Source organism: Oncorhynchus masou, chromosome 23, assembly GCF_036934945.1.
Source record: "Oncorhynchus masou masou isolate Uvic2021 chromosome 23, UVic_Omas_1.1, whole genome shotgun sequence".
In the NCBI taxonomy this organism is placed as follows: domain Eukaryota; kingdom Metazoa; phylum Chordata; class Actinopteri; order Salmoniformes; family Salmonidae; genus Oncorhynchus; species Oncorhynchus masou.
Genome location: NC_088234.1, coordinates 11,430,099 through 11,446,543, shown reverse-complemented (window position 1 = coordinate 11,446,543; position 16,445 = coordinate 11,430,099). Strand labels below are relative to the sequence as shown.

Genomic DNA, 16,445 nt, shown 5'->3' with positions numbered 1-16,445 from the left:
GTTTCACCTTGATGGCTTAGGGATTTGAACTAGCAGCCTTTTGGTTTCCAGCCCAAAGCTCTAACCGCAAGGCTACCTGCTGCCCCATGTGGTCTAATACCAAGTTATTCATAATTCCACATATATTTGACCAGGGTTGGTAAGAAAATCCCCAGACAATAATCAAGTTCTTACTCTTAGTTGCGATCAACACTGGGCCTTAGACCCAAAATGCTTGTGTTAAAACCAAAATGGCCGCCTAGTTTCCTATTGTGCTTTAGGCCTCAAAGCAGGGGGCCTGGCCTGTATCCTTACCTGACAGAGAGCTATTGGACTTCTGCTTGTGGAGCTTCTCTCTCTCCCTCTTCACCTTGGGCATCATCTTCATCTTAATACTGCTCTTACCGCTCACCCTCACAGTGTTCTGGACAGAGAGAGATGGACGAGAGGAAAGGAGAGAGCGAAAGGAAAGAGGGAGGATGGAAGGAGATAAATATAAGTTGAGTGGTTGAATAAAAATGACTCCTGCTGTTTTTGATTGCAAACACACACTCACAGCCACCTCCTCAGAGCAGTGCATGGCAGGGCAGATCCAGTGTATGTCGGCCAGCTTGTGGAGTTCAGCGCTCAGACTGCTGAGAGTAGAGAGGAGCTCCTCTTCCTGGGGAGAATCCACCTGAAACAGTGAGACGGGGGAGGAGAGAGGGAGGAAGGTGGGGGAGAGAGGAGGTAGGGATGAGAGGGGAGGGAGGAAAGAGAGGGAGGAGAGAGGGAGGGAGAGATGGAGGGGAGGAGAGATGGAGGGGAGAGAGAGGAAGGAGAGGAGAGGGAGATAAGAGAGAGGAGAACAGGGAGGAGAGAGGAAGGAGAAGAGAGGAAGGAGAGAGGGAGGGGAGAGAGAAAGGAGAGGGAAGAGCGAGGGAGGACAGGGAGGAGAGAGGGAGGAAGGTGGGGGAGAGAGGAGGTAGGGATGAGAGGGGAGGGAGGAAAGAGAGGGAGGAGAGAGGAAGGAGAGATGGAGGGGAGGAGAGATGGAGGGGAGGAGAGATGGAGGGGAGAGAGAGGAAGGAGAAGAGAGGGGGATAAGAGAGAGGAGAACAGGGAGGAGAGAGGAAGGAGAAGAGAGGAAGGAGAGAGGGAGGGAGAGAGAAAGGAGAGGGAAGAGCGAGGGAGGACAGGGAGGAGAGAGGGAGGGAGGAAGGATAGAGATAGATAACACAGATATACTATTAGGAACCAAACCAATTAGACAATCTGTACTGAGTTGGTCTGTTTACGAATTCACTATATTAGCTGAACCAGAGCCGTACAGTAGGGGTTGGTCCTGTACTCTGAACCAGGGTCATGTGTGGTGCCAGGGGTTACAGTATACCAGTAGGGGGTTACAGTATACCAGTAGGGGGTTACAGTATACCAGTAGGGGGTTACAGTATACCAGTAGGGGGTTACAGTATACCAGTAGGGGGTTATAGTATACCAGTAGGGGGTTATAGTATACCAGTAGGGGGTTACAGTATACCAGTAGGGGGTTACAGTATACCAGTAGGGGGTTACAGCATACCAGTAGGGGTTACAGTATACCAGTAGGGGTTACAGTACACCAGTAGGGGTTATAGTATACCAGTAGGGGTTATAGTATACCAGTAGGGGTTATAGTATACCAGTAGGGGGTTACAGTATACCAGTAGGGGTTATAGTATACCAGTAGGGTGTTACAGTATACCAGTAGGGGTTATAGTATACCAGTAGGGGGTTACAGTACACCAGTAGGGGGTTACAGTACACCAGTAGGGGGTTATAGTATACCAGTAGGGGGTTACAGTATACCAGTAGGGTGTTACAGTACACCAGTAGGGGGTTATAGTATACCAGTAGGGGGTTATAGTATACCAGTAGGGGGTTACAGTACACCAGTAGGGGGTTATAGTATACCAGTAGGGGGTTATAGTATACCAGTAGGGGGTTACAGTACACCAGTAGGGGGTTACAGTATACCAGTAGGGGGTTACAGTATACCAGTAGGGGGTTACAGTATACCAGTAGGGGGTTACAGTACACCAGTAGGGGGTTATAGTATACCAGTAGGGGGTTATAGTATACCAGTAGGGGGTTACAGTATACCAGTAGGGGGTTATAGTATACCAGTAGGGTGTTACAGTATACCAGTAGGGGGTTATAGTATACCAGTAGGGGGTTACAGTACACCAGTAGGGGGTTACAGTACACCAGTAGGGGGTTATAGTATACCAGTAGGGGGTTACAGTATACCAGTAGGGGGTTACAGTATACCAGTAGGGGGTTACAGTACACCAGTAGGGGGTTATAGTATACCAGTAGGGGTTACAGTATACCAGTAGGGGTTACAGTATACCAGTAGGGGGTTACAGTATACCAGTAGGGGGTTACAGCATACCAGTAGGGGGTTACAGCATACCAGTAGGGGGTTACAGTATACCAGTAGGGGGTTACAGTATACCAGTAGGGGGTTACAGTATACCAGTAGGGGGTTACAGTATACCAGTAGGGGGTTACAGTATACCAGTAGGGGGTTACAGTATACCAGTAGGGGGTTACAGTATACCAGTAGGGGGTTACAGTATACCAGTAGGGGGTTATAGTATACCAGTAGGGGGTTACAGTGTACCAGTATACCAGTAGGGGGTTATAGTATACTAGTAGGGGGTTACAGTATACCAGTAGGGGGTTATAGTATACTAGTAGGGGCTTACAGTATACCAGTAGGGGGTTACAGTATACCAGTAGGGGTTATAGTATACCAGTAGGGGGTTATAGTATACCAGTAGGGGGTTATAGTATACCAGTAGGGGGTTATAGTATACCAGTAGGGGGTTATAGTATACCAGTAGGGGGTTATAGTATACCAGTAGGGGGTAATAGTATACCAGTAGGGGGTAATAGTATACCAGTAGGGGGTTATAGTATACCAGTAGGGGGTAATAGTATACCAGTAGGGGGTAATAGTATACCAGTAGTTTCCCCTCCAGCAGCATCGTGGTCTCCAGCTGAAGGACTCTACTGCTGTTCACGATCTCCACTGCTGTACTGCGACTCAGACACTGAAGAGCACAGACAACTGGTGAGGACAACACTTCAAAATGGAGACATACCCATTTTACCACAGGAGGCTGGTGGGAGGAGCACTAGGAGGACAGGCTCATTGTAATGGCTGGAATGTAATATATGGAACAATATCAAACATCTGGAAACCACACTTGTGACTTCATTCCATTCCAGCCATTACAACGAGCCCATCCTCCTATAGCTCCTCCCACCAGCCCATCCTCCCACCAGCCCATCCTTCCACCATCCTCCCACCAGCCCATCCTCCTATAGCTCCTCCCACCAGCCCATCCTCCCACCAGCCCATCCTCCTATAGCTCCTCCCACCAGCCCATCCTCCCACCAGCCCATCCTCCTATAGCTCCTCCCACCAGCCCACCAGCCCACCAGCCCATCCTCCTATAGCTCCTCCCACCAGCCCATCCTCCCACCAGCCCATCCTTCCACCAGCCCATCCTCATATAGCTCCTCCCACCAGCCCATCCTCCTATAGCTCCTCCCACCAGCCTCATTGTATTTTGATATTCAGAGATGTAAAGAAACACACACGCAAACTCTTATACATCATCCTTTTGATTTGAATACCGTTGAAATAAATGATGTTGATCAGGAAAGGGATCATGGGAAGGGTAGCTATAGACATGTCGAGTGGCTGCTGAGTAGTGTAGTTGTCTTACCTCAGGGCTGGACGGCTTGGTGGGGAAGGCTTCACTGAGGACCAGGGCACTGGCGTTGACAGCATGAGCTAACTCCTGTTCCACCAGCTTGTGTGTCTTAGCCGCATCTCTTATCCTATTGGACAATACAACACTGTATTAATGTTATCCTATTGGACATTACAGCACTGTATTCATGTTATCCTATTGGACAATACAACATTGTATTCATGTTATCCTATTGGACAATACAACACTGTATTAATGTTATCCTATTGGACAATACAACACTGTATTCATGTTATCCTATTGGACAATACAACACTGTATTCATGTTATCCTATTGGACAATACAACACTGTATTCATGGTATCCTATTGGACAATACAGCACTGTATTCATGTTATCCTATTGGACAATACAGCACTGTATTCATGTTATCCTATTGGACAATACAACACTGTATTCATGTTATCCTATTGGACAATACAACACTGTATTCATGTTATCCTATTGGACAATACAACACTGTATTCATGTTATCCTATTGGACAATACAACACTGTATTCATGTTATCCTATTGGACATTACAGCACTGTATTCATGTTATCCTATTGGACAATACAGCACTGTATTCATGTTATCCTATTGGACAATACAACACTGTATTCGTGTTATCCTATTGGATATTACAGCACTGCATTCGTGTTATCCTATTGGACAATACAACACTGTATTCATGTTATCCTATTGGACAATACAACACTGTATTCATGTTATCCTATTGGACAATACAACACTGTATTCATGTTATCCTATTGGACAATACAACACTGTATTCATGTTATCCTATTGGACATTACAGCACTGTATTCATGTTATCCTATTGGACAATACAACACTGTAGTCATGTTATCCTATTGGACAAGACTGTATTCCTGTTATCCTATTGGACATTACAGCACTGTATTCATGTTATCCTATTGGACAATACAACACTGTATTCATGTTATCATATTGGACAATACAACACTGTATTCATGTTATCCTATTGGACAATACAACACTGTATTCATGTTATCCTATTGGACAATACAACACTGTATTCATGTTATCCTATTGGACAATACAACACTGTAGTCATGTTATCCTATTGGACAATACAACACTGTATTCATGCTATCCTATTGGACAATACAACACTGTAGTCATGTTATCCTATTGGACAATACAACACGGTATTCATGCTATCCTATTGGACAATACAGCACTGTAGTCATGTTATCCTATTGGACAATACAACACTGTATTCGTGTTATCCTATTGGACTCAATACAACACTGTATTAAGTACTGTGATAGAAATTAAACCATTGAATTAGACTTTTTGAATTGAAACGTCACTACTTTTGCAAACGTAATTACATTTTAGAAATATGTATTTCCTGTCCAAATAGGCCTAAACTTGGGTCAAGGGTCAAAATGACAGTTTGGTTCTGGTTTTATACTTTGTATTCCATGTTCCGCAGCAGCTTCTCAGGAACACAGAACACAGAACACGGGACAGGACTCACCACTGCTGAGATGTCTTATTTTCAAGAGATCGGAAAAGGTCAAGTAAAGGTCAACGATAGCCCCTTAGCAAATCATCTGTCAGGTCAACAAGGTCAAGTACAGGTCAGTGATAGCCCCTTAGCAAATCATCTGTCAGGTCAACAAGGTCAAGTACAGGTCAGTGATAGCCCCTTAGCAAATCATCTGTCAGGTCAAGTAAAGGTCAGTGATAGCCCCTTAGCAAATCATCTGTCAGGTCAACAAGGTCAAGTACAGGTCAGTGATAGCCCCTTAGCAAATCATCTGTCAGGTCAAGTACAGGTCAGTGATAGCCCCTTAGCAAATCATCTGTCAGGTCAAGTACAGGTCAGTGATAGCCCCTTAGCAAATCATCTGTCAGGTCAACAAGGTCAAGTACAGGTCAGTGATAGCCCCTTAGCAAATCATCTGTCAGGTCAAGTAAAGGTCAGTGATAGCCCCTTAGCAAATCATCTGTCAGGTCAAGTACAGGTCAGTGATAGCCCCTTAGCAAATCATCTGTCAGGTCAAGTAAAGGTCAGTGATAGCCCCTTAGCAAATCATCTGTCAGGTCAAGTACAGGTCAGTGATAGCCCCTTAGCAAATCATCTGTCAGGTCAAGTACAGGTCAGTGATAGCCCCTTAGCAAATCATCTGTCAGGTCAAAAAGGTCAAGTACAGGTCAGTGATGGCCCCTTAGCAAATCATCTGTCTGGAATCTTAAATTCAACACTTTTGTCCAATATCTCAAGATACAAATCTTCATGCTTTAGTGCAAAACTGAGATTTTGTAAATATTTGAAACAACTGGAAATTCATTTTTTTGTTATACTAAGCATTATGCAAATGAGTTAATGCATTGCAATGATCAATTCATTTAAATGGCTAAAGTGTAGATGCTTCTACTCTTAAACCTTTTGAGAGACACTCCAAACTAGCTTCCTGTTTACACTGAGGAGTAGGTGAAACACACAGAGAGGAGTAACAGCACATCATCAGGAACACAAAGCAGGGTAACCATTTACCATTTTGTAACAGTTAGCCTACTGTATATATGATCAGTTATTAGATGTTGTTTTCAGTAGTCTAACTTATTAGACCTAAAGTCCCAAATTATACACCCACCCGGTGTCCATGCCACCTCTATACACCTCTATACACCCACCCTGTCTATGTTACCTCTATACACCCACCCTGTGTCTATGTTACCTCTATACACCTCTATACACCCACCCTGTCTATGTTACCTCTATACACCCACCCTGTGTCTATGTTACCTCTATACACCTCTATACACCCACCCTGTCTATGTTACCTCTATACACCCACCCGGTGTCCATGCCACCTCTATACACCTCTATACACCCACCCTGTCTATGTTACCTCTATACACCTCTATACACCCACCCTGTCTATGTTACCTCTATACACCCACCCTGTGTCTATGTTACCTCTATACACCCACCCTGTGTCTATGTTACCTCTATACTTACACCCTGTGTCCATGTTACCTCTATACTTACACCCTGTGTCCATGTTACCTCTATACTTACACCCTGTGTCCATGTTACCTCTATACTTACACCCTGTGTCCATGTTACCTCTATACTTACACCCTGTGTCCATGTTACCTCTATACTTACACCCTGTGTCCATGTTACCTCTATACACCCACCCTGTGTGCATATTACCTCCACACACCCACCCTGTGTGCATATTACCTCACACACACACACACACACACACACACACACACACACACACACACACACCTAGTGATGAGCGTGTCTGCCACCAGGCCCAGCTGCTGTACTTGAGCACACTCCTCCTCTGTGAGGTATTCCATAGACTGCTGAGAGTTGAGGCGGGGCCTGGAGGAATGGTAGCTGTCAATCTTCCTCTTGTCCTCCCATGACGTCAGAGTCCTCTCAAAGTTCTGCAATGTAAACACAGAACAGATAGAATTAGAGCCATAGAAAGATTTCAGAGTCCTCTCAAAGTTTTGGAATTTAGAAATAGAACGTAGAAATAGAATGAACAGACTGGACATGATGGATGTGTAGAGGTTTCTCAGATAAATCTGTTGCCCTAATGCAGTGTTCCTCAATCCTGGTGCGTGTAGGCTTCTGTTCCAGCCCGACACTCACCTCATTGGACAAACCAAACTAATATCTGCTAAATGGAATTAGGTGCGTCAGAAATGTCCCGGAACAGAAGCTTACTGCTCAAAACACACACCTACCCTGTCTCTGGTTAGCATCTGAGCTCTGTTCTTGTGTGTGATCTTGACTATCCCTGGGGGCTGAATCCATGCCTCTCCATCCACCTGTACTGGTACCCCCTCGTCTCCTAGGATAGTGATCTTTACCTGACGACACTGGAGAAAGGGATAGAGTGAGAAGGAGAAGGAGAGAGAGGGGGAGGGACAGAGAGAGAGAGATAGCAATGGAGGGGGGAGAGAGGAAAATAAGTGTGTGTGTGTGTGTGTGTGTGTGTGTGTGTGTGTGTGTGTGTGTGTGTGTTACCTGCGTGACGCGATGGAGTGTGTGTGTTACCTGTGGTGTGTGTGTGTTACCTGTGGTGTGTGTGTGTTACTTGTGTGACGCGATGGAGTGTGTGTGTGTGTTACCTGTGGTGTGTGTGTGTTACCTGTGCGATGCGGTGGTGTGTGTGTGTTACCTGTGCGATGCGGTGGTGTGTGTGTGTGTGTGTTACCTGTGCGATGCGGTGGTGTGTGTGTGTGTGTGTTACCTGTGCGATGCGGTGTGTGTGTGTGTGTGTGTGTGTGTGTGTGTGTGACACCTGTGCGATGCGGTGGTGTGTGTGTGTGTGTTACCTGTGCGATGCGGTGGTGTGTGTGTGTGTGTGTTACCTGTGCGATGCGGTGGTGTGTGTGTGTGTGTGTTACCTGTGCGATGCGATGGTGTTGGATGTTGATGACTCTGGACACAGCCATCTGCATGCTGCCAAACACAGCCACCACCTCCAGCTTCTTATCGTCAAATGACGGGGCGCCAAAGTTCTTCACACACAAAAACAAATGATACAACATTTAACTTTCAGTATAAATGGGCCACTAATGCAAAGACAAAACACATACAGGATTAACATTCCATTTGAGGACCACTTTGGAAACAAGAGTTTTGATTCATGTTTTCCAGTGTGAGGAAATCTGGGATCGAATGCACATTCAAAATCATTGTCAACAATTCAATTCAATAATGAATAAGACTGTGTCTACATGTAAACAGAGAAATACTAACGCTGTCCTCTTTGGTGCCACCCCAGAAGTTGATTCCTCCTGCATAGCTGGAGATGTTGAGAACAGCTAGTCCCTGAAGACTGGGCAGACATATAGAGACACCATCACACTGGAGAGAGAGAGAGAAAGACAGGGAGAAAGGAGAGAGAGAGAGAAAGAGAGGGAGAAAGGAGAGAGAGAGAGAAAGACAGGGAGAAAGGAGAGAGAGAGAGAGAGAAATAGAGCGAAAGAGAAAGAGGGAGAGAGGAGAGAGTGAGAAAGGAGAGAGGAGAGAGAGAGAAAGAGAGGGAGAAAGGAGAGAGAGAGAAAGAGAGGGAGAAAGGAGAGAGAGAGAAAGAGAGAGAGAAAGAGAGGGAGAAAGGAGAGAGAGAAAGAGAGGGAGAAAGGAGAGAGAGAGAAAGAGAGGGAGAAAGGAGAGAGAGAGAAAGAGAGGGAGAAAGGAGAGAGAGAGAGAAAGAGAGGGAGAAAGGAGAGAGAGAGAGAAAGAGAGAGAGAAAGGAGAGAGAGAGAGAAGAGAGGGAGAAAGAGAGAGAGAGAAAGAGAGGGAGAAAGAGAGAGAGAGAAAGAGAGGGAGAAAGAGAGAGAGAGAGAAAGAGAGGGAGTAAGGAGAGAGAGAGAGAAAGAGAGGGAGAAAAGAGAGAGAGAGAAAGAGAGGGAGAAAGGAGAGAGAGAGAAAGAGAGGGAGAAAGGAGAGAGAGAGAAAGAGAGGGAGAAAGGAGAGAGAGAGAGAGAGAGAGGAGAAAGGAGAGAGAGAGAGAGAGGGAGAAAGGAGAGAGAGAGAGAGAAAGAGAGGGAGAAAGGAGAGAGAGAGAGAGAAAGAGAGGGAGAAAGGAGAGAGAGAGAGAAAGAGAGGGAGAAAGGAGAGAGAGAGAGAGAAAGAGAGGGAGAAAGGAGAGAGAGAAAGAGAGGGAGAAAGGAGAGAGAGAGAAATAGAGGGAGAAAGGAGAGAGAGAGAAAGAGAGGGAGAAAGGAGAGAGAGAGAAAGAGAGGGAGAAAGGAGAGAGAGGGAGAAAGGAGAGAGAGAGAGAGAGAGAGAGAGAGAGAGAGAGAGAAAGAGAGGGAGAAAGGAGAGAGAGAGAGAGAGAGAGAGAGAGAGAGAGAGAGAGAGGGAGAAAGGAGAGAGAGAGAAAGGAGAGAGAGAGAGAGAAAGAGAGGGAGAAAGAGAGAGAGAGAGAGAGAGAGAGAGAGAGAGAAAGAGAGGGAGAAAGGAGAGAGAGAGAGAGAGAAAGAGAGGGAGAAAGGAGAGAGAGAGAGAGAAGAGAGAAAGAGAGGGAGAAAGGAGAGAGAGAGAGAGAGAGAGAGAGAGAGAGGGAGAAAGGAGAGAGAGAGAGAAGAGAGAGGGAGAAAGGAGAGAGAGAGAGAGAGAGTCAACGGTAGGATGATTCTGATCCGATAAACAACATGTTACTGTCTATCACCTCCAACACTACCTCCAACACTACCCGTGTCTGTGACCTCACCTCCAACACTACCCGTGTCTGTGACCTCACCTCCAACACTACCCGTGTCTGTGACCTCACCTCCAACACTACCCGTGTCTGTGACCTCACCTCCAACACTACCCGTGTCTGTGACCTTACCTCCAACACTACCCGTGTCTGTGACCTCACCTCCAACACTACCCGTGTCTGTGACCTTACCTCCAACACTACCCGTGTCTGTGACCTCACCTCCAACACTACCCCGTGTCTGTGACCTCACCTCCAACACTACCCGTGTCTGTGACCTCACCTCCAACACTACCCGTGTCTGTGACCTCACCTCCAACACTACCCGTGTCTGTGACCTCACCTCCAACACTACCCGTGTCTGTGACCTCACCTCCAACACTACCCGTGTCTGTGACCTCACCTCCAACACTACCCGTGTCTGTGACCTCACCTCCAACACTACCCGTGTCTGTGACCTCACCTCCAACACTACCCGTGTCTGTGACCTCACCTCCAACACTACCCGTGTCTGTGACCTCACCTCCAACACTACCCGTGTCTGTGACCTCACCTCCAACACTACCCGTGTCTGTGACCTCACCTCCAACACTACCCGTGTCTGTGACCTCACCTCCAACACTACCCGTGTCTGTGACCTCACCTCCAACACTACCCGTGTCTGTGACCTTACCTCCAACACTACCCGTGTCTGTGACCTTACCTCCAACACTACCCGTGTCTGTGACCTTACCTCCAACACTACCCGTGTCTGTGACCTTACCTCCAACACTACCCGTGTCTGTGACCTTACCTCCAACACTACCCGTGTCTGTGACCTTACCTCCAACACTACCCGTGTCTGTGACCTTACCTCCAACACTACCCGTGTCTGTGACCTTACCTCCAACACTACCCGTGTCTGTGACCTTACCTCCAACACTACCCGTGTCTGTGACCTTACCTCCAACACTACCCGCGTCTGTGACCTTACCTCCAACACTACCCGCGTCTGTGACCTTACCTCCAACACTACCCGCGTCTGTGACCTTACCTCCAACACTACCTGTGTCTGTGACCTTACCTCCAACTCTACCCGTGTCTGTGACCTTACCTCCAACACTACCTGTGTCTGTGACCTTACCTCCAACACTACCCGTGTCTGTGACCTTACCTCCAACCTTACCTCCAACACTACCCGTGTCTGTGACCTTACCTCCAACCTTACCTCCAACACTACCCGTGTCTGTGACCTTACCTCCTACACTACCCATGTCTGTGACCTTACCTCCAACCTTACCTCCAACACTACCCGTGTCTGTGACCTTACCTCCAACACTACCCATGTCTGTGACCTTACCTCCAACACTACCCATGTCTGTGACCTTACCTCCAACACTACCAGTGTCTGTGACCTTACCTCCAACACTACCCCGTGTCTGTGACCTTACCTCCAACACTACCCGTGTCTGTGACCTTACCTCCAACACTACCCGTGTCTGTGACCTTACCTCCAACACTACCCGTGTCTGTGACCTTACCTCCAACACTACCCGTGTCTGTGACCTCACCTCCAACACTACCCGTGTCTGTGACCTCACCTCCAACACTACCCGCGTCTGTGACCTTACCTCCAACACTACCCGTGTCTGTGACCTTACCTCCAACACTACCCGCGTCTGTGACCTTACCTCCAACACTACCCGTGTCTGTGACCTTACCTCCAACACTACCTGTGTCTGTGACCTTACCTCCAACACTACCTGTGTCTGTGACCTCACCTCCAACACTACCCCATGTCTGTGACCTTACCTCCAACACAACCCGCGTCTGTGACCTTACCTCCAACACTACCCCATGTCTGTGACCTTACCTCCAACACTACCCGTGTCTGTAACCTTACCTCCAACACTACCTCATGTCTGTGACCTTACCTCCAACACTACCCCATGTCTGTGACCTTACCTCCAACACTACCCGTGTCTGTGACCTTACCTCCAACCTTATCTCCAACACTACCCGTGTCTGTGACCTTACCTCCAACACTACCCGTGTCTGTGACCTTAACCTCCAACTCTACCCGCGTCTGTGACCTTACCTCCAACACTACCCGTGTCTGTGACCTTACCTCCAACCTTACCTCCAACACTACCCGTGTCTGTGACCTTACCTCCAACACTACCCGTGTCTGTGACCTTACCTCCAACACTACCCGTGTCTGTGACCTTACCTCCAACACTACCCGTGTCTGTGACCTTACCTCCAACACTACCCGTGTCTGTGACCTTACCTCCAACCTTATCTCCAACACTACCCGTGTCTGTGACCTTACCTCCAACCTTATCTCCAACACTACCCGTGTCTGTGACCTTACCTCCAACTCTACCCGTGTCTGTGACCTTACCTCCAACTCTACCCGCGTCTGTGACCTTACCTCCAACTCTACCCGCGTCTGTGACCTTACCTCCAACACTACCCGCGTCTGTGACCTTACCTCCAACACTACCCGTGTCTGTGACCTTACCTCCAACACTACCCGTGTCTGTGACCTTACCTCCAACACTACCCGTGTCTGTGACCTTACCTCCAACACTACCCGTGTCTGTGACCTTACCTCCAACACTACCCGTGTCTGTGACCTTACCTCCAACACTACCCGTGTCTGTGACCTTACCTCCAACACTACCCGTGTCTGTGACCTTACCTCCAACACTACCCGTGTCTGTGACCTTACCTCCAACAGTACCCGTTGCTCCAGGTTCTTATACGTCTTATGCACCAGCTCCTTGGTTCCCATCACCCCATACCACAACTTGTTCTTAGTACGACTACTGCAGAAAGAGAGCGAGTGAGTGACAGACACAGAGAGAAACACAGACAGAGACAGAGAGAGAGACACAGAGACAGAGAGAGAGACACAGAGAGAGACAGACAGAGAAACACAGAGAGAGACAGACAGAGAGAGACAGACAAACACAGAGACACAGAGAGAGACACAGAGACAGAGAGACAGAGAGAGAGACACAGAGAGAAACAGAGAGACAGAGAGAAACAGAGAGACACAGAGAGAGAGACACACAGACACAGAGAGAGAGAGACAGAGACAGAGAGAGAGACACAGAGACACAGAGAGAGACAGAGAGAGACACAGAGAGAGAGACACAGAGAGAGAGACAGAGAGAGAGACACACAGAGAGACACAGAGAGAGAGAGACAGAGAGAGACAGAGAGAGAGAGACAGAGAGACACACAGAGAGACACACAGAGAGAGACACACAGAGAGACACAGAGAGACACAGAGAGAGACACAGAGAGAGAGACACAGAAGGGGGATATAAATAGAAAGAGAAGGAGGAGACTCAAAATATCAACATAAAAAATATCAACAACTGCACACAGAATGTTACAGTTCAACTTGAATGCTTGTGTTCATGAGCATGCAGGCAGTACCTGCATTTCTTGGGATGTTCATCTCTCTTGTTGTTAAACTCCAGTGAGATCTTAGCATCCAGACCGATCCCAAAGTAATTGTTCAGTACACATTTCTCTGAACACTGACTAGGGAGGAGCACACAGACACACACACACAACTATCATTAGCATCCTCAATACATGACCTTTTAAGAGATAGCAATGTAATTGTGATCATTTGAGTTATGAAAAAAAACGAACAATTGTAACTTTGAGGTACATCACAACCACTGTCATATATTTAATGATGAATACATTGATTGATTGATTGATTGATTCTTACTCCTCGTTAAAGGATGGAGGGCTGAGACTCTCTGGTTTCTCCAAGACGATGCTCGAGGAACTCGTGGGACTCAAACTGATGTGACCTGAGAGAGGCATCATGGATAAATGGACCAAGAAAGAGGATATTAAGAGAGATTTGTTTTGGACATCGTTATTTAGAAATAAAGTATTAAGGCTACAATTTGTACGTTTTTGGGAGACCCGACCAAATTTACATAGAAATGTGAGTTATAGATCTGTCATCCTCAATGAAGGCAAGAAGTTCTATGTGTCCAATTTCTATGCTTCCTATTCTGAAGTTTTGTTTTTGCATCTTTTACTTTGGGTTTTGTACATCAGCTTCAAACAGCTACAAATACAATATTATTGTTTAAGGAAAATATATTTCACAGCAGTTTAGATTGTACAATGATTCTCTACTCAATGACTGAAATTAGGCCATTTGAATTTTTGAATTTTAGCAACCAGGAAATGGTGGGTTGATTTCTGCATAGTGCACCTTTAACTGAGCCCTCAGTCCAATAAATACTATTGACTGGAAATGGAAAGTACAAAGATTTCAGAATAGGATTCATAATTAAGAAATTGATCAAATGGACGGAATAAATATTGTAATTTGTCCATAACTTCTTCATGGTATCACTTACTAAGTGTCATAATGATATTATGAAAATGTATAATGTATTTTAACAGGTTGTCACTCACGTGGTTCTGGCTCTGTCAGCTCCTCACTGTTCTCTCTCTTTATGGACGAGGAGGATGACATGTGCTGGATATGAGTGTGTCTGTCCTGTTCATCAACCACTAAAGAGAGGAGAGAGAACGAGAGAGAGAGAGACAGACACACACACAGAGAGAGAGAGACAGTCAGAGAGAGAGAGACAGTCAGAGACAGTCAGAGACAGAGACAGTCAGAGACAGTCAGAGACAGTCAGAGACAGTCAGAGACAGTCAGAGACAGTCAGAGACAGTCAGAGAGAGACGGTCAGAGACAGTCAGAGAGAGAGACAGTCAGAGACAGTCAGAGAGAGAGACAGTCAGAGACAGTCAGAGACAGTCAGAGAGAGACAGTCAGAGACAGTCAGAGAGTCAGACAGACAGAGAGAGAGAGAGAGAGAGAGAGAGAGAGAGAGAGAGAGAGAGAGAGAGAGAGAGAGAGAGAGAGAGAGAGAGAGACACAGACAGACAGACAGACAGACATGCAGTGTGTTTATGTTAGGTTTTATGTGGGTGTTTTCAGTACATGAGTGCTTCTGTACGTGTGTGTACAGTAACAGTGTATAATTATTCATTATATGTGTGATTCTTGTTTGTGTACATGTACAGTGCCTTCTGAAAGCATTCAGACTCCTCAACTTTTCCCACATTTCGTTACATTACAGCCTTACAGCCATGAGGTCGAAGGAATTGTCCGTAGAGCTCCGAGACAGGATTGTGTCGAGGCACAGATCTGGGGAAGGGTACCAAAAAACGTCTGCAGCATTGAAGGTCCCCAAGAACACAGTGGCCTCCATCTTTCATAAATGGAAGAAGTTTGGAACCACCAAGACACGGACAAAGTGACCAATCGGGGGAGAAGGGCCTTGGTCAAGGAGGTAACCAAGAACCCAACGGTCACTCTGACAGAGCTCCTCTGTGGAGATTGGAGAACCTTCCAGAAGGAAACCTATCTGTGCAGCACTCCACCAAACAGGGCTTTATTTTGGAGAGGCCAGACTGAAGCCACTCCTCAATAAAAGGCACATGACAGCCCACTTAGATTTGACAAAAGGCACCTAAAGACTCTTAGACCACGAAAAACAAGATTCTTTGATCTGATGATACCAAGATTGAACTCTTTGGCCTGAATTCCATATGTCATGTCTGGAGGAAACCTGGCACCATCCCTACGGTGAAGCATGGTGGTGGCAGCATTATGCTGTGGGGATGTTTTTCAGCGGCAGGGACTGGGGGACTAGTCAGGATCGAGGCAAAGTTTTAGAATAAGGCTGTAACATAACAAGATGTGAAACAAGTGAAAAGGTCTGACTTCTTCCCGATGGCCCTGTGTTGTACCTTTCCCAGCCTGTTCTATGATCTTTCTCAGGGCTTTCTTCAGACTGTTAGCTCTCATCATCAGCTGTTCTCTGGACCTGTACCAGGGTTGGAGACAATTACAATTCCAGTCAGTCAATTCAGGAAGTCAAATGAAATTTCAATTAAATAATTGAAAAAAAAGCTGATATTTTCAATGACTTAAATCAACTGAAAAGCATGTATATTTTTGATTCATCAAATCCCTTCATGAATTCACAAAAAATTCAAATTGACCCCAACCCTGACCTGTACGAGGGCTGGGGTTCCCCTCCAGGGGTGTCTGTGACCCCCTCCTGGTCCTCGTGGGGTGGCACGCTGCCAACTGGCACCACCTTGGCATCAGCCTCCTCACTCAGAGCCTTCACCAGACTGTCCAGCTTCTCATTCAACAGAGTACACTGAGGAGGAGACAGACAGAGAGAGAGGGGGAGACAGACAGACAGACAGAGAGAGAGGGAGAGAGAGAGACAGACAGACAGACAGAGAGAGAGACACAGACAGACAGAGAGAGAGAGAGAGAGAGAGAGACATACAGAGAGCGAGAGAGAGAGACAGAGAGAGAGACATACAGACAGAGAGCGAGAGAGACATACAGACAGAGAGAGAGGGAGAGACATACAGACAGAGAGAGAGACA

At 46.7% G+C, this 16,445-nt stretch overlaps 1 protein-coding gene across 6 annotated transcripts in view; it reads right to left on the bottom strand.

The window, feature by feature from the left end:
• The window catches only part of LOC135510301 (diacylglycerol kinase delta-like), an 85,049-nt gene that overhangs the window by 4,621 nt on the left and 63,983 nt on the right, over nucleotides 1–16,445 (bottom strand). For 5 of the 6 annotated variants that reach the window (XM_064931113.1, XM_064931114.1, XM_064931116.1 and 2 more), the window contains 14 exons: nucleotides 16,056–16,207; nucleotides 15,789–15,865; nucleotides 14,439–14,537; nucleotides 13,732–13,816; nucleotides 13,428–13,535; nucleotides 12,712–12,808; nucleotides 8,552–8,659; nucleotides 8,197–8,310; nucleotides 7,531–7,665; nucleotides 7,061–7,224; nucleotides 3,738–3,852; nucleotides 2,946–3,056; nucleotides 536–655; nucleotides 295–403 (listed from right to left, as the gene is read on the bottom strand). In XM_064931113.1, the coding sequence (XP_064787185.1) occupies nucleotides 295–403; nucleotides 536–655; nucleotides 2,946–3,056; nucleotides 3,738–3,852; nucleotides 7,061–7,224; nucleotides 7,531–7,665; nucleotides 8,197–8,310; nucleotides 8,552–8,659; nucleotides 12,712–12,808; nucleotides 13,428–13,535; nucleotides 13,732–13,816; nucleotides 14,439–14,537; nucleotides 15,789–15,865; nucleotides 16,056–16,207 (1,594 nt within the window). The remainder of the gene's footprint in view (nucleotides 1–294; nucleotides 404–535; nucleotides 656–2,945; nucleotides 3,057–3,737; nucleotides 3,853–7,060; nucleotides 7,225–7,530; nucleotides 7,666–8,196; nucleotides 8,311–8,551; nucleotides 8,660–12,711; nucleotides 12,809–13,427; nucleotides 13,536–13,731; nucleotides 13,817–14,438; nucleotides 14,538–15,788; nucleotides 15,866–16,055; nucleotides 16,208–16,445) is intronic. The other variant, XM_064931115.1, reaches the window with a different exon arrangement.